Raw genomic sequence first — 25910 nt, 5'->3', positions numbered from 1 at the left:
CTCGAAATTTTTTTGGGAGAAAGTAAAGGAGGAAATTTATATGCCTAATATAAAATGCTTTCTCTTCATCATTACTAATTGTATTTATCTATTGCTCATGTTTGCTATGACCAACTACTCTAGTGGCTGGACAAAATGACAAAATTTGCCATATAGTTCAGTATGTTATCAATATTAGACCATAAGGCATAGGAACAGAATTAGGTCATTTAGCCAATCGAGTCTGCTCCGAATATTGATTACTGAGCAACCATATCTGTCAGACCTCCATTGATCAGGGTCAACTGTGGATATGGCATTCTAGTTGTCTACAGATACGCAAGCCAGGGCAGTACGATATGGAGAGCAAGCTGTTTCCCTTGTAGCAGATTCTCCCGACCATGGAGCTGATGCATCCCAATGAATGGCAGAGACCAATACAGCATGGCACTAGTGGCATCGCAAGAGTTGCCAGTCAGTGTTAAACTCCATGTAAGACTACTTAGGGACTCCAGCTCTGGATTTTTCCTCGGGGTTTACTCCCAAAGCCTTCCCTATGAGTGGGTTTGGTCACAATGCAGCAGAGATTTGACATCAGAGTTTTCCTTCTCTAGGATGATCTGCCAACCACAGCTGATGAGCCCCATCTGCCCAAAATGACTTGTTTTAAGGTGCTAGTAACCTGACTTTGCCCCTTCTCCTGTCAGTAGAAATTGTTCCACTGGGCTTAGTAGCTAAACCACACTTGAAGGTCACACTTGGATGTCAGAGGATATTTGAGATGCATGCCTTTGGGAACTTTTAATAGGTAGTGGGAGCTTATCCCCACCACTCCCCCTGGCTATGACAACCCTGAAGAACCAGCTATATCTGATCAGAATAATAAATTGCATCTGAGCCATGAGGTAGTTTGAGATCTGATGGGTTGGTATAGAGAGTGCTGCGACTCTAGTGAAAGAAAGTCAAACTTCATTGAGCGCTGTTGGAGGTGCAGATACTTGATATTGGGGAGGAGCATTTTATATTCAATATGTCTTCAGTGTTGTTTAACTGTTTTGGCTCATGCATAAAGAATGGCCATTTGGACAAAGTGCTGAGCTCGCCTGGTATTGTGAGCGCTGTTTTGCCATAAATTCACAAGTTGTGGAGGAATAATGAGAATTAAAAGAATATTATGAAAGAAAGAAATGTAAAAAGAAAAGCAGATGCTGTAGAATGCAGATGAATAATATACAATAGGTCTTTATTAATATATTGTATTGAATAAGTAAGAAATCTGTTCTTAGTTTTGAAAAGCTTAATCAAGCACATGCACAAGAAGTATATTCACCAACCAACAGTATCGATTTGACATGTGGAAATCCTTATATTTTTATATAAAATACAAAATTACATTTTAAAGTGTTGCTAATCTGTGTGAAGTGTGACTATCCAATAGATTTGAAAATTGTTTCAATTGCAGATGACTAGAGTAGTTGAAAGTGACATTGGGAACAATACAATGTGGTTACTATTTTTGAATTTAATTTTGGGATTGTGTTTTTTATGGGCAAATTGCAGTATTTATTACCAATTGCTAATTGCTCTAAGAAGGTAATGTGAGTAACCTTATTCCATCGTCCAAGTCCTTCCGGTGAAGGGACAGCACCTTCCAAATTCTGTAGGACAGCAAGTTCAAAGATGTAAACCTAGTGACGTTGGAAGTCAAAGTTAGGTGATTAGATTTGGTCGCACTTTTGTGTTGTGAATATTACCCCTCAAATGTCTGAAAGTGTTGTTGCATGACACTTGAGATATTTCATTTGCTGAGCCATTACAAATGGATTTAAGCATTGTTAAGTTGTTAATAAGCATCCTTCCTCCTGATCTTATGATCCAAAGAAGGTCATTGATAAATCAAGCCATCACAGGTTGTGAGGTGAACAAATATAATACTCCAGGATATATTCAGAAGAGGGACAAAGTGGAAAGCAGTGAATTAGCGATGATAAAAGAATGGGATAAACACAATAGAGAAAAAATATTATTCCAAAAATCATCCATCTTACTTTGTTTTTCTTGCGTTCAGAATAATATATCTCTGGTTTAATTACATTTATCTTCTCATGGATGATAATGATTTTTTCCTTCATCATGATGAAAATGTGATTTTCTTTTGTTCTAGAACGCCTTTGATGCTCTCAGTTTTGAATGGACATACAGATTGTGTATACTCACTTCTTAATAAGGGAGCAAATGTAGATGCCAAAGACAAATGGGGCCGAACTGCCTTGCATAGAGGGGTGAGACTTTGTCATGTTTCTGCTCTAATTTTTATGAGCAAATTAATCCAAGGTCCTAACGCACTAGATCCTTTCTTAATCTAAGATCATCTGTGAAGATACTATTTATGCTAAATAGAATATGTAGGTAACAATGTAACACAGATTGTAAGCTCTCACTGGATTTTAGATGTTGACAGGAATAGACAAATTAAACTTAGACAACTATACATAATAAGTAGTTCCAATGTAACAGCAGACAGCTTTTAATAAATTGTTTATGATTATTTACATTATGGAAAGTTTAGAAACAAGAATCGTCCTTTTGAAGAAAACCTTTTTTTAAGAGAAGTTGGATGTTTTCTTTCACTTGCATTTTTGGATAATAAACCAAAAGCCTACTGGAGGCTGGCATGATTTTGAGTTGGGCAAATATTAGACCAAATTTTTCAGTGCTTCTATAGAGTAGAACAGATGGTCAGAATTTTATATTTAAAGAGCATAAGGAACATTTGAAGTATAAACACAAGAGGCTTAGGAGATTTACTACAGCTAATGAGTTTCATATTGCAGTGAATTTATTTACAACATACGAGTACATTGCGAGACTAGTACTTATCTTTGAATGCAGTACAGTTTTATGTGTAACATATTGTTACAATTTAAAAAAAATATTTTGTAGGCAGTTACTGGCCACGAAGAGTGCGTCGAAACGTTACTTCAACACAGTGCTAACTTCTTAATTCGGGACTGCAAGGGCCGGACATCTCTGCACTTGGCAGCAGCCTGTGGACATGTTGGAGTACTTGGAGCCCTCCTTCAAGCTGCATCTTCAATGGATATTGTTCCTACAGTTTCAGACAATCATGGTTACACACCTCTGCACTGGGCTTGTTATAATGGTACATAACTTGAACTCGTATCTATGATTGCAAAATAAAATCATGTTGGTAAACAAATCACATTCAAAACTAACAAAAAAAGTTAAATCTATTGCATTAAACATTTCTGTTCACTCAGTCGGTAGTTCTGGAATTAAATTGAACTAATAGTTTTATGATTACAGTTTGTTCTTTTGCTAATTAGAAATGCGATAAAGAAGCTCTTAATGTTCTTTGAGACAGTCCATTCAATATTATTTATTTATATCCTGAATACAGGTCCCATATTTTTAAATAGTTTGGTTAGGACACTTTCGAATAAACCTGTCTTTCCTCTGATAAACAGTAAACAGCTTTCTTCTGATTACCTTCTCACTATTTACAATGAATAATTGTTGAATTTTGCCAGTTGTATATAGTCATAGTATTTGTGATCTGCATACTATTGAACACAAAAATAAAACAAACTGCTGGAAGTATTCAGCTTAACAGACATCATCTGTGGAAAAATTTAGCAATCACATCAAAGATCCTTCAGAACTGGAAATGGATGAAAAATATACCAATTTCCCTTTGTAGAGAGTTGGGCGTGAGGTGGAATATAGGATAAAGGGGAGATCTGTGATCAAATGACACCTGAGTCTCCATGGGGAAAGTAAGAATTCCTCCATTCTAATGGGTAATGGGCATGGCAGGGGTTGGGGGGGGGGGATAAGGTAGGGGCAACGGTTGGGAGAGTACTTATAGATCAGAATTGAATTACAGCTTGTAGTAGAGAAGAGAGAATAGCTGAGGCAATATCGTCAATAATTAACAGCAGGGTGGAAAATGACAGATGAAGTAATTAACTTTTAAATTCTATTTGCATGAAACTACCAATGTTTTCACTGACTTTGTCACACTTTGACATGATCCATCTCTCTTTCCTAAACTTTTTTTCCTCTGTCTCCATCCTCACCAGAGCAAAGCTAGCTGTTGCAATCCTACTGACTCGCATGTACAGTACGTCTTGACTCTACTTCCTCCTACCCTGTCATCTATGAGGATTGCAATCCATTCTCTGGCACCCTTAGTCTCTGATGTGTTTGTTCTGATAATGTTTCCATTAGGTTTCTCTGGAATGTCTTTCATCTTGAGTCTTGGCTTTTCAGCTATCACAGTTGACAGAGCCTGTGATAGCATCTCTTCTACCTTTGTTCTTGTCCCTTGGAGCAAGCACAAAGTTTGTCTCAACCTTATTTTCTACCCATCAGCCTTCGCATTTCATGAATCATACTTCACGATTTCCATGAGCTCCAACAAGGTTCTTCCTTTACGTACCATTGCATCCTTTTGAAGGGTCTGTTGCCCTTGTGACTCCGTGGTCTGCTCTGTTCCCATTGACCATCATACAGCACTTGTCCTTTTACTACTTCCTACCAGCCAGGAATCCAAAGTAGTCTTTGCAGGTAATGCAGTGATTCACTCGCACTTCTTTTGATCTAGTGTTCCGCATTCGGTGTTCTCAATCTACTCTCCCTACATTGGAGAAACCAGATGCAGGTTGCGTGATCGCTTTCAGACGGTCTGCTTTCCACTTTCTTGGTGACTCTGAACTTTCTTTTTGTCCTCCGCTTTAATTTCTGTATCCTACTCCCAATCTGACCTATCTGTGAGTTCCTGCCATGTTATAATGAGACAAACAGCACCTCATCTTTCCGAGCACATTGCAGCCTTCCAGTCTTTCTCATTTATATGTTATAATACCTATTTTGTATTATTTAGTGACAGTGATATGCCTTTACATTGTGTCTTTATTACTCTGTCCTGCAAGCAATGCGTAATTATTTCCAAAAGCCTAATATCTCAGTCTATCTCTGTAATGTAAGTATTTGATCTAAGCGCATCAAGCTATGTATGTTTGTCTGAGCTTTTTTATCAAAATGATTTTTATCACTTTCAGCAGAAGTAAGACTAAGTTAGGTAGATTTTGTATAATTTAGCAAATAGCAGAATAGCTTGTATTAACTTGTAAGTTACCTCAAATCGGCTTTTGTTTTTTATGGATTTTTACTTCTGGTGTGTTTTCATGTACACTAATTTTAAAAGTTCAAACTGATAATAGATATTATTATTATTATCCTCAGGTCATGATACCTGTGTTGAACTTCTGCTGGAACAGGAGGTTTTTCAGAAACTGGAAGGCAATTCTTTTAGTCCATTGCACTGTGCTGTGTAGGTATATTTTCAACAACACAAAAATCTCTGTTTACAAGTACCAGTAAAAGGAGCTTTTAAATACAGCTTTTGTTTCCTTTCAGAATAAATGACAATGAAGGTTCGGCTGAAATGTTAATAGATGTCTTAGGTGCTAGCATTGTAAACTCTACAGATGGAAAAGGAAGGTAAATAGATGATACTTCTTTTCTCACTTAATTTACATAGTGTCATTGGAAATTATAAGTAATGTTATAGTGAAAAATAGTATTTATCGCAATGAATTCTTCCGTCTATCATGTAGACTAGTACATCATCCACTAATTAGGACAAAATATTCCTGTTTTTAATCTTTGGTTAAATTTCAATGTTTGACAAAATCTTCAATCAAATATATCAACTTTCCATTTCTGTAGTGCAGTTACTATCAACACTGACATCCATGCACTCAAAGCTGGGTATTCCTGCACATGCTGTTACTATTCTTGGTTCTTACTTCCCCTATTTACACAAGCACAGCACTATCATATTCCATCACTTTTGTATAAACATTTTGAAAGCTGCAAAAAAAACTACGTAAACAGACAAAAACTGTCAAACAACCAACGTGCAAAAGAAGATAAACTGCAAATGAAAATAATACTGAGAACATGAGTTGTAATGGATCCTTAGAAATAGATCATAGAATCAGTTCAGAGTAGTGGTGACTGAAGTTATCAATGCCTGTTCAGAAGCTTGATTGTTGCAGGGTAATAACTGTTCTGAAACTGGTAGTGTGAGTCCCAAGGTTTCTCTGCCTTCTGCCCACTAACCATAGTGAGAAGAGGACATGACCTGAATGGTGGGGATCTTTGATAATATACGCTACTTTCTTGTGCTAGCCATGGTAGAAATGACTTTGCCTGTGATGGATTGTATATATCATCCACTTTTGCAGTCTTTTCCATTCCTAGACTTTGGTGTTTCCATACTAGGCTGTGATGCAACCAGTTAGGATACTCTTCACTGTGCGTCTATAGAAGTTTGTAAAAGCTTGTCAAACTTCTAAGAAAGTGGTGGTGCTACCATGTCTTCTTTGTGGCAACATTTACGTGTGGGACAGATGTTCTGATATGTTAACATCCAAGAATTTTTAAAGCTACTGACCCAGCCTCACCCTTCATTCCTCAGAAAGACATTGTCAAGCGGGAAAGGGTGCAGAAGAAATTTACATGCGTGCTGCTTGGACCGGATGGCCTGAGTGACAGGGAGCAGTTGGTCACACTGGATCTTTATTTATCAGAGAATTGGTGGGGGGAAGGAGGCCTCATAGTAGTGTATAAAATCATAGGAATATAGATGAGGTAGACAGTCGTAGCCTTTTCCCCAGGGTTAAGGAGTCCAAAAATCGAAGGCTCAGATATAAGATAAAGGGGCGGGATTTTAAAGAGGAGATGAGAGTTAATTTTTTTGCACCAAAGATAGTGAGTACCTGGAATGAGATTCCCAAAGAAATGGCAGGTACAACTGCCACATTTTATGATGCATTTGGATACAGTAAGTATATAGAGCAGAAGGGCTTGGAGGGTTAATGGCTGAATACAGGCAAGTGCAACTAGCAGAGAAGATGCTGTGGTCAGCACAGACAGTTGGGATGAAGCGCCTGTTTCCATGCTCTATTACTCTATGACTATTAAGATCAAATGACATTTACAAAGATTTCTTCTTTATTTTGCCAGTGTTATTCCTTCAGTACTACCAAAGCAAGGCTAAATAGCAATTTATCCTACTGGCATCCTCTATATGCAGTGTTCACTTACCTGTAGTAATAACAAGATATCACCCCTGAGGGATGTCATAAAGAACTAATTACATTTAATCTTTTATTGCACTTCTCTGACACAATAATCCAGTGGAATTAAAATGGGAGGATGTGAGACAATCTGTGATCGTATATCTAATACCTGGAATAAAGTAATTTTTAAAGGTACTTAATCTATCCTTCTGTAAAATTGAAGGAAGTAGTAAGCACCATTAAACAACTGTAACTTAATGTATTTGCCACAGATCCCCACTTCATGCTGCGGCTTTCACAGATCACGTTGAATGTTTACAGCTTCTTCTCAGCCATAATGCCCAAGTAAATACTGCAGATTCAACTGGAAAAACGCCAATAATGATGGCTGCAGAGAATGGACAGACTAATGCAGTTGGTAAGCATATTGTTTATCCTTTACTGAATTTACTGAGACAATGGAACACTAAAGTCAATGCTGACCTGCAAGATTGTGAGTAGTTTATACATTTAATTATCTGAAATCATCAAAATTATTTTCGTACATGGTATGCTGTTTGCTTTAGAATTGGGAATTTTTTTGCACATTATTGATCTTACATTCAGCCTTAAATACAAAATGCAGTTTTCCGATACCGTATTATATAGTGCAATAAGAGAGGGGTAGAATACTGAGGTAATGTTTATGGGTTCACTGTCCATTCAGAAATCTAATGTTCCTGAAGCATTACATTGAGTGTGTACTTCAGACTCCTGTACTTCCTCCTTGATGGTAGCATTGAGAAAAGGGTATGTTCTAGGTCCTTAAATGATGGATGCCATACTTTTTGAGGCATCACCTTTTGAAAGTGTCCTGGATGCTGGGGAGGCTAGTGCCCATGATGGAACTGGCAGAGTTTACAACTTTCTGCAGCTTTTTCCAATCCTGTGCAGTGGCCTCTCCACACCAGATGGTGCTGCAACCAGTTGGAATACTCTCCACAGTACATCGGTAGAAATTCGTGAGTATCTTGGTGATGTACCAAGTCACATCAAACCCCTACTGTATAGCCATTGCCATGCCTTCTTTGTAATTGCTTCAATATGTTGGGCCCAGGATAGATCCACAGAGATGTTGACACCTAGAAGCTAGAAACTGCTCACACTTTCCACTTCTGATCCCTCGAGGACTGGTGTGTGTTCCCCCGACTTCCCTGAAGACCATAATCAGTGCCTTGGTCTTACTGCCTGGTGCAAGGTTGTTGCTACAATACTACTCAACTAGCTGATCTACTCATTCCCATTATGTCCTTTTGTCACCATCTGAAGTTCTGCCAACAATAATTGTGTTTTCGACAAATTTATAGATGGCGTTTGAGCTGTGCCTAGCCCAGAATTGTGGGTGTAGAGAGAGTAGAGCAGTGGGCAAAGAAGCATTCCTAAGGTGCGCCAGTGTTGATTGTCACTGAGGAGGAGATGTTGTTTGACATCCACACTGACTGCAGTCTCCCAGTGAGGAAGTCAAGGGTCCAGTTACATGGGGGGGTGGGGTACAAAGGCCCAGGTTTTGGGGCTTGTTGAACTCGGGTATGATTGTGTTTAATAAATAATTAGTTTAATAAATCAAACTTCCATATTAATGAAGTGTTATTTTAATGCAGTCCATGTGCTGAAATTAAACATGCCAATGCACAAATCTGTTTTATTTAGAGGTATTAGTTAGCAGTGCAAAAGCCAATCTTACGCTGCAGGATGTGAGCAAGAATACAGCTCTCCATTTGGCCTGTAGTAAGGTAAGTGTCAAACTTAAACCTTGTAAAACTGAAAATTTATAAATTTCTAACATTGAATATTGGTAGATGTTTAGCAATTCTTTTAATGAAACAATGTTTCCTGTTTGCAACTCCACAATCTTTGTAATATTGGCATTTTGATCTTCTAACTCTGTCTCCTTGCCCTAAAAGTTGTCGCCTTGTATCTTTTACATCTGTTTATTCTTTCCCTTATATCTGTTGCTGAAAGGCAGAGACCATAGATAGAATTAACTATACACTGCTGAGCAGTGGCTTGCTGGTGATTCCCGCATGTTCAGTTTCTCAAATAGAATCAATTTGACTTCAAATTCAAGGACTATTGAACATTGGTTTGATAGCCTGCTACAGCCCATGATCTAATTGAATTGACTCATATACCATCCACCACCATCATAGCTCACATAGAAGCAGAAATAATGTCAGCCCACATATTGACACAATCAATATTTTAACTAATATTTGAAATCCTAGTTGTAATTTGATACTAGGGACATGAGCAGAACTTCTTAGTAGTATAGATTTCCAGAGAGCAGGTTAAGTTTTAACATTTGGCATTGTGCGTGGCTATATTTTGTATCACTCTTCAATTGGACATTGACAAAAATATAAAATGTTCCTGTTTATGCAGAAGGAACAAGATTTTTGCATATTGATAACCTTTTGTACACTGAAAGATGTGAGCAAAATCTGCTTTCAAAGAACATGTTTTTTCAGCCTTCCATTCTGTATCTCCTATGAGATAACAGCATTTGTTAGCATTTAGAAGTTGATCCCTCACCGTTCGCTGTTTCGTGTTGGATTAGACATAGTTCATCATTCTTTTTTTAAAATTGGAAACTGAAGCAATTAAGCAAAGAATGAATAATACAGTGTAGAACCAATAACTAGAAATAATGAAGGCTGACATGGAAAAGCCATTCAGCTCTTTATGCCTTTTATAGTTGAAAACAGCTGCCCAACCTAATCTCACCTTTCCCCACATTTGATTCATAGCCATTGTTCTTCAGATATGCACTTCTACACAGACAATTTAATAGAGTACAGATTTGCTTGTAAGATTTACAGTGTTAAAATCAAAATTTCATTTTAGGGTCATGAAAATAGTGCCTTGTTAATACTAGAGAAGATTGTTGACAGAAGCCTCATAAATGCAACAAATACATCATTACAAACGTAAGTATTCTGGATAACTTTTAAAGAAAAATTAAATATTTCACTTCTGCATTGATGTATGTTGAGATACTGTTTTGTCTTTATGCTCTCAATAAATATTTATAATCTATTGATGTTGGTATTAGCCAATGACGGATGTCAGGTGGCAGTTATGTTTTTTTAGACAGGAAAACGAGCAGATTTGCCAGTTTTAAAAAATACTTCCATTAATAAGTTGGTTTCATAGAATTGTTGAATGCCTAGTGCCTCACATAACTTAATGGCAAATTTTAACTGAATGAAGTCACTACAAAGTAACTTCCGAAATGTATGGAAGACAAGCACTATGCAGGTTTTGTATCTACACCATTACATGTTTTGAAAACTACAGTTCTTTAGATCAATATCAATAAAATCTGGTGAAAGGTAAGTGAAAAAAGCAATTAAGTTAAAAGAATGAAATGCTCATTCAAACTTTCTTTAGGTTTCATCAGAATCATAATTTCTACATTGACCCATTCTTGGAAGGATGTAGCTATGGTTAGTAAACCTAAAAATAATCAAAACAACACAACAGTTCTAAAGCCAGAAAATCTTACCCAATTAGAGCTGCATCTTACTGTTCTTTTTTCTTCCAGTAGCAATTCAGAAAAGAGGTTTGGTTCAAGCTAATGAAAGGTCGTTGATCTAAAAGTCTTTTTCTCTCTCCTTAAGAGGATGCTGACGGCAGTAATCCCTCATCATGTAATTCACATGCACCACATATTGGAAGCTGCAATTTGAATTAGGCATTCTTTGTCATCTGCCGCAGGCACAACAGGCCAAATGGCTGCCTCCTATATTTTAAATATTCTATATGCTGTCTGACCTGCTAAGTTTGTTTTCCAGCGGTTTCTGTGTTTACACATTAAAGAATAAACACAGGATGTTTAGATGGAATAGTCAAACAGCATTCCAAAAATTGATGAATTCCCGTGTTAAGAGTCTGGAAGGGCAATCAAAAGGTTAGGTGTTTTTCCTTATTTAAATATTTGAAAGATAAAGGAACTGAAAGCTGTAAGGACAGATTTGTCATATCACAGGCACATCAGTGGAGGGATTGTGTAAAATGTCAATCAATCTGTTTGGTCTTGAAGTACAGTAAGCTGTATCGTGAACTGTCTATAGCAAACTTTGTATATAATTTGGGGCCTTGAATGATGAAAATAAAGGGGAAATATGTACCCTAAGTTGTTAACTATTTCCAGCACTCCCATTTGCTTCTGAATTACATAGATTGCTTTGTTTAAAAAAAATCTTTATTATATCATGATATAAAATGGTAGATCTTAAAACTTTGAATTAAAAAAACATTAAAAATACCCGATGATGTCAGATAATAAATGTCATCAGAACATTTTAAAATCTGAAAACATTTTATCCAGTCACATGCAGATATACAGTAATGGCTGGTCGCCCATATATGAGATTTTCCATGAATCCAAAACTGATAGAAGTATTGCCAATGAAAGTGGAAAGAGAAACAGTCAATGACTGAGTTTGTGACCCTTCATCTGAACCGCCAGTATTGGAAAGAGGTCGCAGACCCAAGACATTGACAGTTTCTCTTTCCACAAATACTGTCTGACCTGCTGAGTTTTTATGTAAGATTTCCAGCATTTGCAATCTCTTTTCTTTCATTGTTAGTGAAACTATTGTCTTGCATTGTTCTACATAAAGATTTAATTGCGCAGATATGTAATGGCCTCTGGGATTACCTTAGTATCGCTGGGACCAAGAGGCCAGAATTATTGAGGTCCATCTAGAATTGCTTTTTGACTCAGTTTATAGATAGACCCAGGAAGGAAGAAGATTTGGAGAGGGTTCAGAGGCGGTTCGCAAAGATGATTTTGGAAATGAAAGAGAGGAACGTTTGAAGGCTCTGGGTCTGTGCTTGTATTGAAAGGCCTAGATAGAGTAGATGTGGAAAGGATGTTTCCTATAGTGAGTTAGTCTAGGACAAGAGGGCACAGCCTCAGGATAGAGGGGCATCCATTTAAAACAGGGATGCAGAGAAATTTCTTTAGCCAAAGGGTGGTGAATTTGTTACCATAGGCAGCTGTGGAGGTCAGGTCATTGGGTGTATTTAAGGCAGAGATTGGTAGGTTCTTGATTGGACATGGCATCGGTGGTTATGGGGAGAAGGCAAGGGAATGGGGTTGAGGAGGGGTAAAAAGGACCAGCCATGATTGAATGATAGAGCAGACTTGATGGGCCAAATGGCCTAATTCTGCTCCTATGTCTTATGGATGTTGGCTAATGTAGTTTCAAGTGGAGGTGTGTCGTGGTAACATTTTGCAGATGGTGAGCATAGCTCTATGTTTTTAAATGTTAGTAGAAAAAGATAGGGATGGGCCAGTAATTAAGGTCATAAATTGAGGATAGGCTGTTTTGTTAATATAATGGAGGACCAAGCAAAGGCAGATTGGGACAATCTACTTGCAGGTAAGTCTACATCTACACCCTGGGAAGCATTTACAAGAGAAATAACAAGAGTTTAAGGCCAACATGTCTTCTAAAGAGTCAAAGCCAAGTTTTATAAGTGTAGGGAACCTTGGATCTTGAGGAACATTGAGGATTGCATAAAGAGGGGAAAAAAAAGAAGCTTGACATTTATACGAAACTATTGAGAGGGGAAGCCTGTCAGAAGTGTAAAAACTCTAGGGAGATGCTTTAAAGCAAAATTAGAAATGATAATATGTCACAAGAAATAGATAAATAAAAGAGAGGCATTGATCATGTGGATAGTCAGAGGCTTTTTCCCAGGGCTGGAATGGCTAGCACGAGAGGGCACAGTTTTAAGGTGCTTGGAAGTAGGCACAGAGGAGATGTCAGGGGTAAACTTTTTACGCAGAGAGTGGCGAGTGTGTGGAATGGGCTTTTGGCGACGGTGGTGGAGGCGGATACGATAGGGTCTTTTAGGAGACGCCTGGACAGGTACATGGAGCTCAGAAAAATAGAGGGCTATGGGTAACCCTAAGTAATTTCTAAAGTAATGACATGTGCAGCACAGCTTTGTGGGCCAAAGGGCCTGTATTGTGCTGTAGGTTTTCTGTGTTTCTATAAACCTGAAGTTATTCTCTCGATATGTTAAGGGGAAAAGAATGGAAAAAGTTTGGCCTATTAGGAAGAACAGGTTGGGCCCCTAAATGAACACCTTTATCAGCACTCACAAAAGAAACAGACTCTGTAGTTGGATAAGGAGTAGGTGAAAGACTGGGGAAGGACTCCATAAATAAAGAGATGGCTTGATACAAGTTTAAGGATATCCAAATGGGATTTATCCAACACTGATGCATGAGACAAGGAAAGAGACTGTTGGGCTGTAGCTGAGAATTTTAAATCATTGCTCCACAAGACTGGAGGACAGCAAACACAGACCCCCTTTTCAAGCAGCAAAAATCCTCATAGTTACAGACCATGAGCCTAACATCAGTAGTAGTGAAGATGCTGGAAAAAAATCTGAGGAAGAGAATTAATGATCACTTGGAAAGGCAAGGACTGATCACAGAACCAACATGGCTTTATTTATTTGTTTAGAGATACAGCACGGAACAGGCCCTCCTATTTAACCCTAGACTAATCACAAGACAATTTACAATGACCAATTAACCTAACTAGCAGTACACCTTTGGACTGGGAGGAAACCACAGAGAAAACCCACATGGCCATGGGAAGAGCATACAAACTCCTTACAGACAGTGTTGGAAATGAACATCAAACTCTACCACCCAGAGTTGTAATAGCTTCGCACTAACCACTATGTTTCTGTGGTGTCCCTTGTTAGTGATAATAAACCTAATACTGATTCTGATGGAAGTGTGTTGATCTGTGACTAAGATGGCACCAGCATACATCGGTGACTTTGTGCGGGCTGCAAGAAATTGTACCAAGTTTCTGCTTAAATATGCTCCTTTTGAACTACTTTTACTGTAATCTGCAGCATGTAAATTTCCTCTTAATAACGGACTACGAAATTACATCAGTGATCTTCAGATCTCATGGTGGACAGTTAAGTGTGAAGCAGAGGTCATGTCTCCAATGGAACAGTTAGGCGTGGCACCTTTAAGGGTCAACGCCATGGCTGAAAACGTGGCTGGAGAGGCAGAATTCAAACTAGGCTGAAGCATAGAGAGAAGAGGCCTACTATACCTAGTATCTTGTTGCCGAATGTGCAGTACTGGAAAACAAGACTGATGATTCCCAGGGCAAAGCTGCAGTATCAGAGGCAGATCTCAATTGTTTGTCGCATTGAAACTTGGTTAAATGTAATATACTGGAATGCAGTGGCACAACTGGACGGTTTTGTGATTTTCAGAATGGATCAAATCGCGAACACTGGTAAGGAAAAAAGTGGTGGCGTGTGCTTTTTAGTCAATTCTCATTGGCGCACGGACATTGAGGTTCTGTCAGCTTCTTGTTACCCTGACTTAGAACAGCTAATGATTAAATATAGACCATTCTATTTGCCTCGGGAGTTTTCATCTGTGATCCTGACCGCCGTTTATGTACCACCACAGGTCTTGATTATATAAGCAAGCACTTGCAAAACTGCACAATGTTGTCTGCAGGCAAGAAACAGCCCATCCCGACACATTTCAAATTATAGTCAGTGACTTTAATCAGGTTTGTTTGAAGAAAGCACTGCCCAATTTTCACCAACATGTAACCTGTTGCACCAGAGGTCCCAATACACTAGACCAGGGGTGGGCAAACTTTTTGACTTGTGGGCCACAAAGGGTTCTAAAATTTGACAGGGGGGCCGGACCAGGAGCAGATGGACAGAGTGTTTTGGTAATACACCTCATAAGAGAAAATAAAATATCATGGGATATGTAGAAAACATGTGCTTTAATTTCAATTGAAAATGAACAAATGCATTACAACAAAATATCTGTCTTTGAAGTCCCATGGTATTTAGCTATTTATTGAAATGACTTTTAAAACACTGAAAATTAAATGAATAAAATACAGCTTTTTTTAATAGTAACAGTTATTATTTTAAAGCACTGAAAATTCTGTTATCCTTCAAGATATTATCATCATCACTCTCCTCCTGACTGTCTTTATTTCAAAAACGGTAGGAGATGCAGGTCTACTTGTCCTGCTCCTTCTTATTCCATTGTCCCCTGTGCCAAAACTCAACAACGACCAGCACAAGGACAGAACAGTGACAGCGCGCCAGTATGCGGAGCGCGTTATTTGATCTGGAGCGCATTTTTTATTTTGAGAACGTATGTGCACCTGCGCACTACTCATGTCCATCACTTAACAGAAATGAAATGACATGTAACATGTAAGGCTTATTGAAAAAAAATATTTTCAAATGCATTTTTTACATAACACAACGAAGAAACTTATTTTTAATTTCAGTGGGAACAGTGTTGTTGGTCTCCCTTTTTAGCCAGCACATCAAAGTCTGGATTTAGTTTTGTTGTAGCGATTCTCAGGATGGATCTGAGGTGTTGGTCAGTTAACTTGGATCTGTGGCTGGCTTTGTTGATGTTCATGACGCTGAACGCCTGTTCACACAAATAGGTCGAGCCGAACAACGCCAGCATCTTCTGTGCCATCCTCCGGAGGTTTGGAAACACCTCTTTACCAAGTGAAGCATAAAAGTCATTCAGTTTAAGAGAGTTGAACTTCTCTTTTAAGACGGGGTCAGACTGAAGGTCGATCAGTTCCAGCTGTAGCTCCTCTGGTGCTGTTTCAGGATCTTGTGACAGGGGACAGGCCACCAACTGAAGTGACTTGTCAATTTTTTCAAAATCAAAAGCGACGGCAGAATTCTCTGTGCAGCGCATCCAGTGACTCGCTGTATTTTTTCACATTTGCGCTGGCCTCTTCCAGCGTGGCTAGTGTGGGAAAATGAGTGAATAACTTATTCAAAATTTGCCTGGAGAAAAAAGCCAGCTTGGATTTAAAGGCTTTCACGTTTGTGTACATGTCATGCACAAACTGATCCTTCCCCTGTAGCTTCACGTTCAGTTCATTCATGTGTGAAAATATATCCACAGCAAACGCAAAGTCACAAAGCCAGCTCTTGTTGCTCAGCTCAGGAAATTTGCCGGCCTTCCTCAGTAACTCCAAAAATGCACCGATCTCCTCTTTGAGCTCCCATACTCGTTGAAACACTTTGCCCAAACTTAACCAGCGGACACGGGAGTGATAAAGTAGGTCCTGGTGATCCGCATCAGTTTCCTCCAGGAACGTGATGAACTGACGGTGCTGAAGTCCCCTTGCACGTATAAAGTTGACAAGTTTTACGACAGGATTCACAACATGATTCAGCTGTAATACCAATTTACATAGAGATTCCTGGTGGATGATGCAGTGAAGGAAAATAACATCCTGGTCAGGATTTTCATCTTTCACTTTATTCTGTATTCTCCTCAGCAGGCCGACATTTTTCCCTGTTAAATTAGGAGATCCATCTGTGGTGACGTTGATAAGTTTACTCCAAGGGAGCTTCATATTTTCGATGACAGCAGACACCCGGTCATACAAGTCCTCTCCCCGTCTTTTTCCTTTCAGAGACTCCATTGTCAAAAACTCCTCCGTTATTTCAAAAGTATTGTTAATTCCTCGGATAAAAATGAGGAGCTGAGCAGTGTCTTTTACATCGTTGCTTTCATCCAGTGCTAATGAATATAATGTGAACGACTCTGCCTTTTTATTTAAGTCGCTGGTTATATCTTCATCTATCAGTTCCACACGGCGAGTCACTGTCCTGCATGATAAACTGATTTTTTCAAATTTGTCTTTGCTCTCCAGACACAATACACCTGCTGTTTCCACCATACATTCTTTTAAAAACTCGCCTTCAGACAGAGGCTTGCTGGCCTTTGCTAATTTGAATGACAGCATAAAACTTGCCTTGGTACTTGACTCATGAATGGCAGTTTGACGGTGGAAAAAATTTCGTTGAGCCTGTAAATTAGCTGCCAACCTCTGAACATTAGCTTCCTGTTCTTTCGTTGACTGGTTGCTAGCATAGTTGGCATGTTTTGTGGCAAAGTGACGGCTGATATTATATTCTTTAAAAACCGCCACAGTCTCTTGGCATATCAGGCATACAGCAGTTGATCGGTGTTCGGTAAAAAGATATTTAGTTGTCCACTCCTTATTAAACACCCGACATTCTCTATCCACTTTTCTTTTCTTAGCTCCACTCATCTTTACAGAAAGGGTGAGAGGTCAAAGAGTAAAGCGCAAATGTGGAATAATATGCTGCACCTCAACAAAGGTCAATGTATATAGAGTGCGTCATCTATTGGGAAAACGCCAGAATTGCGGGGAAAAAACGTTAACAAGGTTTATTAATATAATTTCATCAAGTTCTGCGGGCCGGATTAAAAAGCTTAACGGGCCGCATATGGCCCCCGGGCTGTAGTTTGCCCATGCCTGCACTAGACACTGCTACACGATGATAAGGAATGCCTATCATTCCTTCCCGAGACCACATTTTGGCAAGTCGGATTATTTGGCTGTACTCCTACTACCTGCATACAGACAGAGCCTAAAGTGCAAGACTCCAGAGATCAAGACAACTAAGAGTTGGTCGCAGGAGGCAGAGAATCAATTACAGGATTGCCTTGAGTGAGTGGACTGGGCTGTTTTCAAGAACTCATTTGAGGACCTGAATGACTACACCAGGGTCATTACAGGCTTTATTAAACTAGTTGTGGATGAGTGTGTCCCTACAAAATCGTCCAGGGTTTTCTCCAATCAGAAGCCCTGGATGAACAATGAAATCCAAAATCTGCAGAGAGTCAGATCAGAGGTATTCAAGTCTGGAGATCAAGAACACTACAAGAGATGCAGATATGATCTCCAGAAAGACATCTCTCGGGCAAGATTGAGATTTAGGACTAGACTGGAATCAGTGAGGGATGGTCAACAGCTATGGCAAGGTTTGAATGCCACCAACTCCTACAAAGTTAAATCTTGCGACATTGAGGACAGAGGAGCTTCGCTTCCAGATGAGCTCAATGCCTTCTTTGCTTGCTTTGATCACCAGAGCAGCGAGAAACTGTCGTGCACCCCTATGTCTCCCAATGATCCTTTGGTCTCAGTATCTGAAGATGACTTGCAGGCTGCCTTCAAGAGAGTGAATCCAAGGTAAGTATCTGGTCCAGACACAGTACCTGGCTGAATACTGAAGACCTGTGATGACTAACTGGCTGGTATGTTCACGGATATCTTCATTTGCTTGTTCTGGCCATGCGTAGTACCTACCTGCTTCAGACAGGCCTCAATTATAACCGATGCCCAAGAAGAGCATAGCAACCTGTCTAAATGATTACCATCCAGTGGCACTTACATCCACTGTGATGAAGTGTTTTGAGAGGCTGGTGTTAGTGCACATCAGCTCCTGCCTGAGTGGCCACTTGGATCTGCTCCAATTCGCCTACAAAGCAACAGGTCTACAGCAGGTGCTATCTCGTTGGCTCTTCATACAACCCTGGAACATCTGGACAGCAAAGATGCATACATCAGGATGTTCCCTCAATTACAGCTCAGCATTTAACACCATCGTCCCCTCAAAACTGATCAGTAAACTCCCAAGACCTGGGCCTCAATACCCCCTTGGGCCCTGGATTTCCTCACTTGTAGACCCCAGTCAGTTTGGATTGGCAAAAACATCTCTATGGTCTCAGTCAGCACAGGTGCACCACAGGGATTTGTACTTAGCCCCAGCTCTACTTGCTTTATAGCCTTGACTATATGGCTAAGTGCAGCACCAAAACCATATACAAGTTTGATGATGACACCACTGTTGTGGGCTGTATCAAAGGGGGTGATGAATCAGCATACAGGAGCAAGACTGAAAACTTGGCTGAGTGGTGTAACAACAACAACCTCTCACTCAATGTCAATAAGACCAAGGAATTGATTGTGGACTTCAGAGAAGGAAAACAGATGTCAATGAGCCAGTAATCTTCAGAGGATCAAAGATGAAGAGGGTCATTAACTTTAACTTACTGGGTGTCACTATCTCAGAGGACCTGTCCTGGACCCATCATATAAATATTATTGCAAAGAAAGCCTGATACCACCTCTACTTCCTCAGGAGTCTGCAGAGATTCAGCATGTCAGTAAAAACCTTTGCAAACATCTATAGATGTGTGGTGGAAAGTGTGCTGACTGGCTGCATTATGGCCTGGTAGGGGAACACCAATGCCTTTGAGTGGAAAATCCTACCAAAGGTTGTGGATTCAGCCCTCTATATCATGGATAAAACCCTCCCAGCCATTGAATACATCTACATGAAACATTGCTGTAGGAAAGGCTGCAGAAACTCACCACCCAGTCCATGCTCTTTTCTCATTGCTAACATCAGGTAGAAGATACAGGTGCCTCAGGACTCGCATCACCAGGTTCAAGAACAATTACAACCTTAGGCTCTTGAACAAAAGGGGTAACTACACTCATTTAAGAACTCTTTTATCTTTTATTTCATGCTTGTTATTTATTGCTGTTTATTTAAATCTGCTTTTGCACAGTTTGTTGTCCATTGATCCTGTTTACAGTTACTGTTCTATAGATTTGCAAAATGTGCATGCTGAAGAAGAATCTTAGGGTTGTATGTGGTGACATGTATGTACTCTGATAATAAAGTTTGCTTTGAACTTTGAGGACAAAATAGCCAATATGATTTACTTGGTTTCACTGTAGCCTTTGATAAGAATCCACATGGAGACAAGCTCAAGAAATTGGTTTGGCAATAAAAAGACAGAATAGAGAGTTGTTTTTGTGATTGGATGTCTGTGTCCCATGAAGTTTGTTGTTGGGACCCTTGTTGTTTGTAATGCACTTGTAAATGACTTGGATGTCAAAGTCATGATCAGTAAGTTCGTGGATGACATGAAGATTGGTGGAGTTGTTAATAGTGTGAAAGATTGTCTTAGGCTGCAGAGTGATATTTATGTTTTAGTGAAATAGATTTAATATAACATTTGGAGTTTAACGTGGATACATGTGAGGTGTTACATTTTCTGAGTATTAATGAGGCCAGAACATACACCATGAATAGTAGGAACTTTGGAAATACAGAGGATTCCAGTGAATTGGGACACATTGGGGCCAGTATATCTTGGTCCAATTAAGCGGTTGCTCCCAATTTTCCACCGTTTCGTCAAAATAGTTAAAAGGGTATAAAAAGACAAATTGCCATTTAACTGAGTAACAAGTTATGTATTTTAAAAAAATACAGAACAAATTAGTACAGTACCATAAAACTGTATTAGTCCCTAATAGATATCATCAGAGGAATTCATCCAGTATATGCAGTTGTTTTCTTTTGATTAACTATAAATGAACAAAATCAGCAGATACCTGGTGCAGATAATGACTTTCTTCATACAATGTTTTCAATGTTTGCATCCTCCAAATCTTCATTTTCAAGGTAACATTCATGATTGTCAATACTGTACCTTCAAATTCTTCATATTTCCTAACTTGTTGAAGTAATAAAATCCATTTCATTTTCATTTCCTGATGTTTTTGGAATCTCCAAGCATGAATGCTCAAAACCAAAGTGTGCAAAACAGTTCTGAATTGTTGTTGTACTAACTTCTCCCTAACTATTAGTGACAAAAATCACTAATTTTTAAACACAAGCACCACTGATGCTATTTAAAAACGGTTCAATCTAGGCACAGTGTAGTGTTTAACAGCACGCAAGTGCACACAACTGATGCAAGTTAAAAACTGTTTGGCAAAAGTCCCAATTAAGTAATAATTTAGCAGGATATACTCTGGGATGGAACAGTTCAGTTATGAGGAGAGATGGAGGAACAAGGTCTTTTCTCCCTAGAGCAGAGGAGGTTAAGACAGGATGTATGAGGTATATAAAACTGAGGGGTATAGATAGACTAAACTGCAGTAAACTTTTCCCCATATCAGAGGTACATAAAATCAGAGGGTGTATGTTTAAGCTAGGGGTGTGGGTGAATAAGAGATTATGAAGGAGACCTCTCTTACTCAGACAGTGGTAAGAGCTGGAATGCTCTGCCTGAGAGAACAGTTAAAGCTGAGTCACTGACAGCATGAAAGAAGTATCACGATGAACACTTGAATCCATTGAGTATAGAGGGCTGTGAACCAAGTACTTGGTAATAGGCTTAATTTAAAAGGATGACCACTGGCCAGTATGGATGAGTTGGGCTGAATAGCCTGTTTCTATGCTGTAAGATTCTCTAGAAAAATTGCGAATTTTCTGTTTCTGCAGACCATTACACGTTGCGGCACGCAATGGACTTACTGTGGTTGTGCAAGAGCTTCTAAGCAAAGGGGCCAGTGTACTAGCTGTAGATGAGAATGGTAAGTTTCGAGTCATTTTAAATTCATCGTGCTGATATTCAAATGACAAGTAAGTAAGTATAATGGACTTTGGCAGCTAACTGCTCACATCAATGAGTAATGCTGGAGTAATGTGGATGAATTTGTAATTGTGTGTTCCATTATTCTAATTTGGTTTTAGTCCATCAACCTTATAGTTGGTCAGGTTTGTTCATTCCCAACCTAGAATGTGTCCAGTAACTTCCTTGCCCTTAATGGCAGTATTTAGCACACGGTACAATTTAAAATTGAGGTAATACAATAAATGTATTAAGTAAAACCTTTGTATTGAGAGCATACTGAACTGCAAAAATCTTCAAATCTTCTATTCCTTCTTTCCAAGGAGGCAAGGAGGTAATTTCTTGAAGCACAGACTACTTCTCTCTAATGCTAAAATCAACTTAAAATGATCTTAACTGTACATTTTTTTCCTCTTATGATTAGAGCCTGCACTCTTGAAATTGCATCTTTCATCTGTTTTAATCGTATTGATTGTCAAAAATCATTCTTAACAATTTGCACAATGCTACATAATTGTTCTAATGTTTTCATCAAATTTCTTAATTGTTTTGCTACATTTACTCTAACCTTTAATGAATTCTAATGAAATTTCTTACTATTTGCAAATGTTAACTTAAATAAAAATGAAGACTGTTCAGAATTTGAAATGGATTGAATTATTGTAATAAATGGAGAGAGAAAAACTTATAATCTTACTTTTAAAATGTTCTATTTTAGGTTACACACCTGCATTGGCCTGTGCTCCAAATAAAGATGTGGCAGACTGTTTAGCCCTCATTCTGGCCACCATGATGCCTGTTTCATCCAGCAGCACTTTACCTACTCTAAGTTTTAATACCATTAATCACTACAGCAATCCATCAAAGACAGTGTCCTTTGATTCTCTACCGATAATGAGAAGCGACCATAGTTCTTTCTGCAGTTTGAACAGTATAGGCAGAGAAGATGGTTATCCTTATGCTGAAGATGATGAACTAAATGATTCTGATTCAGAGACCTACTGAATGCACTAACTTCAGTTTTCACAATGAAAACCCTTGCATCATGCCCATAAATAGATGGGTGTTTTTAATATGAGCGCCTTCTAAACTTTGTCAGCCAAGTGGGAAAAGTACATTATAGGTTTAAAGAAGAATTTATCAGAAGGCTCAGAAGACTGCAGGTCCATGGAACAACAAAATGCAAGCAGCTCGAAGTTTGTAGACAATATAAGAAACTACAGGCTCTTGTGATAAATGCCAATTTTATGTTATTTTAATGCTTTCTATTTCTAGTGCCAGGATCCATTTCAACTGTCTACACTGGTTAATGGTTTGAAGAAGAAGAAGATTATATAAGTTGGGTGGAATAGCACTATCTAAATTAAATGGGGAAGGGCAATCAGATATTCCTGAATCCAGGGCATTACTCCATTTAGTGAAGAAAATGGCATTTTAAAAAAACTGGTCTACATCACATAACTCAGTTGCATGGTGATTTGCCAAAGGGACCAAATAAACTGATTTTTAAAAAAAAATTATGTAAAAGATTTTAAAGACTTGGCTGTATCTGAAGATGTCTCAAGCTACAACTTTTTGAACTTTGCTTTGACAGTATTAAAGTGAAACTATTCAGGATTTTGATGTACATTTGTAGATCAATTCTGGATCTACTGGTTTTGCATGTCGATGCTAGAGGCGTTGTATAGGGAGGGAAGGGAAAGGAATAGAATATTGAAAAAGCCAACACATGTCTTTTTCCCTACTGTCCTAGTTTGACTGAAGACCAATGAATGTGGTGCAGCCAGAGTGTTGGATAAATTAATGTACAAATCTGCTAGGTTGTTGTGAAAGGCTATCCATTATATTTCATTTCTCAAATCTTAATTTTACAGGTGTATTTTGAAGTATAATTGGTATTTTAAAATTCAGATTTAATTGATTCTGGAGGTAAAATATACCGCAAAATGTTGGAGTCTTGGAAAGGAAGATTGCCTGGACTTACAGAGTAGATATCTTCATTTCTAACTGCTTTTCACCTTTTAGATAATAAACTATTTTGCAGTTATTTAAGTCATGTTTATACAACTGTGTGTTTGGTTTCCAATTACTTCAGTGCCTTCATTATTGTCTGTTTTTATTCTATTGTCTGTGTTCAGGGAGGGGTATGAATGAAAACAGACCTTTTTCTCTGTTAAGACGTTTCTTCTTCTCAACACCCCATGTGAAATAGGCAATGTTTAGCTACCTGTTGTTGATTAGCTTCTACTTGGGAAGAATTAATCCAGAATGTAATGACTGGCATTGAAGCAGGCACCATTTTCATTCTGTTTGCACTGCTATATCATGATAGTACTGGTTTTACTTCCCTTCAGTTCAGATGAAAAAGGCTGTATGTGAAGGACATTTCCCAGTTATCTGCCCAAATGGATAGTTGTTTCTTCAGTATAAAAAAAAACCGCTTGGTACAAATTAGATTAATTAAAATAGTGCTCCTGAAGTTTATCGTATTTAGTTTGTTTCATTCCAAACAGCAGGCCTGGAGAGCACTATTAATGACTGGATTCAGTTCAATTTAATCTTTTTAAATCACTACATTCTTAAAAGTTTACTGTTGCATTTCATTCAATCCTTTACTGGTTGTCAACTACTGTATGAACTTTACTTGTTATTCCACTTTTTTAGTTGGCCTGACTTTTCAGCAGTTTTGGGTAATAACCCTTAAAAAATCTTCCATCAAACCATGGTATTTTAATAACTGGAATCCTATAAAGTATAAACTAATTGCTGAAAATGACAAAGCGTGAAACGGGACAAAATTTATGATTTAATGTACCTTCTAGTTTGTTTTATTTCTTTGAAGTTAAGAATATAGCATGTATATAGATATTGGGACTGCTTGGTTACCTACCTGCATTCTTTAAATACATTGCTGAGATTATTGTATATTTTATGGATAATAAAACAGACGTGAGTTGTATGTAATTAAGTATGTGGTTTAGTGTATATTTTACAAGTATTTTGCAACTGCACTATAATTCTAAAATTCTCAATGTTTCAATTTCTAAGTTGACAATGTAGGTTGCTATTCTACACAATTTTTTGTATAGATACACAATTTAAAGTGCATCATCATGCACTAACTTGAGCAAAACAATACAACTTCCCATACATTTAAAGCATATATAGGTCTTTCCATATTAAGATGCCCTGTATAATGGAAGACTTGTTACTGCAAAGTCTGTCCTGAGCTACCTTTCCCACTTTTTACTGAAAAAAATTGTTGAGCCGTGGCTTTTTTTTTTTCACTTTGTTAACTGAAATGTAATTTATTATGATTTTTAAGAAAACCTTCCCTTTGTACTCCATTACAGATCTCCTTTTAGATATTTTAACTAGATGAGAGACATGAATTTCAGCTGATAACTAATACTGGTTTTTCTCTATTATTGGTTCACCCAGTGAGCTGTTTCCTGAGTCAACAAGAAACAACCTGTTCAGAACTTTGTTTGATACGTGCTGGCTTTTCTCTAATGCTTCTCAGGCATCTTCTGCATTAGTTTTCATTACATTTATTTCAGAATCCCCATCTACACATAAAAATTATTGCATTATTCATTCACTTCTTTACCTTCATGCCATCTATAGATCTGATATAATTCTTTTAAAAGCTGCTTAAGATACTTGTGTATTAATATGTTATAAATATTTTAAACAAGTTGTATTTGTGATGACATTGGTTCGGACAAATTAAGGACACGGGCATAACAATCCAAAAATTATTGATTTATTTTGGTAAATTGGGTTATCAACCAGTGGTATATTTATTAACTGTGCTATTTTTATTGATGGGTCTCTTGTATATGTTATGGCTTTTCTCTAGTAACTTTAGGTTGTCATTAAAGGAAAAGATACATAGAGAATCTATATAAATGACCTTTCTAATATATCATTCTGTTTTAGTCCACCTAAACATTCCTTATTTCTTAACGGTCTCTCCATTTGTAACATTTCTGCTCGAGTTAGAAGGGTGTGAATTTGTTATGTAATTAAGCACACTGTACTATTGGGGGACATCCGCTTACAAATTTGTCATCTTTTGGGTGAGAACTTCATCAAATATCAAGTAAACATTAAAGATTCAAAAATATTATCAATCTTTCTCCAGCTGCCCTTCAATAATCTTATTTCCTCTTTGCTCTCTTCGTGGGAAGTTTCCATGCAAATTGACTGCAGCCTTCTTCTCTCAGTAGTCCCTCAAGATTCAAGAATGTGTCTTCAGCCCAATTCCAAGTAAGCTAGTGAGACCAATGTGGAATCTATTTAAGGACATATTACGAAACCAATATTTAATCAAGTCTTACATCCGGCTTTCCATGAAGTATAAAAGCCTTAGTTGCAAGGTCAACACATGATTAAAGGGCTCAGACAGCTTTGTGCAACTAGGCATAATTGTTTGTGTATTCACTCTCTTTCCAAAGGGCTGCTTTTGA

At 38.2% G+C, this 25910-nt stretch overlaps 1 protein-coding gene across 3 annotated transcripts in view; it reads left to right on the top strand.

The window, feature by feature from the left end:
• Positions 1 to 24406, top strand: part of ankrd28b (ankyrin repeat domain 28b) — a 200761-nt gene extending 176355 nt beyond the window's left edge. For all 3 annotated transcript variants that reach the window (XM_073054413.1, XM_073054412.1, XM_073054411.1), the window contains 9 exons: positions 2144 to 2261; positions 2923 to 3142; positions 5248 to 5335; positions 5422 to 5505; positions 7364 to 7509; positions 8781 to 8863; positions 9975 to 10057; positions 21309 to 21400; positions 22157 to 24406. In XM_073054413.1, the coding sequence (XP_072910514.1) occupies positions 2144 to 2261; positions 2923 to 3142; positions 5248 to 5335; positions 5422 to 5505; positions 7364 to 7509; positions 8781 to 8863; positions 9975 to 10057; positions 21309 to 21400; positions 22157 to 22443 (1201 nt within the window). In that variant the 3' untranslated portion in view covers positions 22444 to 24406. The remainder of the gene's footprint in view (positions 1 to 2143; positions 2262 to 2922; positions 3143 to 5247; positions 5336 to 5421; positions 5506 to 7363; positions 7510 to 8780; positions 8864 to 9974; positions 10058 to 21308; positions 21401 to 22156) is intronic.
• Positions 24407 to 25910: the final 1504 nt, after the last annotated feature.

The sequence above is a fragment of the Hemitrygon akajei genome, chromosome 8 (assembly GCF_048418815.1).
Source record: "Hemitrygon akajei chromosome 8, sHemAka1.3, whole genome shotgun sequence".
NCBI classification, from domain to species: domain Eukaryota; kingdom Metazoa; phylum Chordata; class Chondrichthyes; order Myliobatiformes; family Dasyatidae; genus Hemitrygon; species Hemitrygon akajei.
Note: the sequence above shows the minus strand (reverse complement) of the source record. Positions and strands in the feature narration are given on the sequence as shown.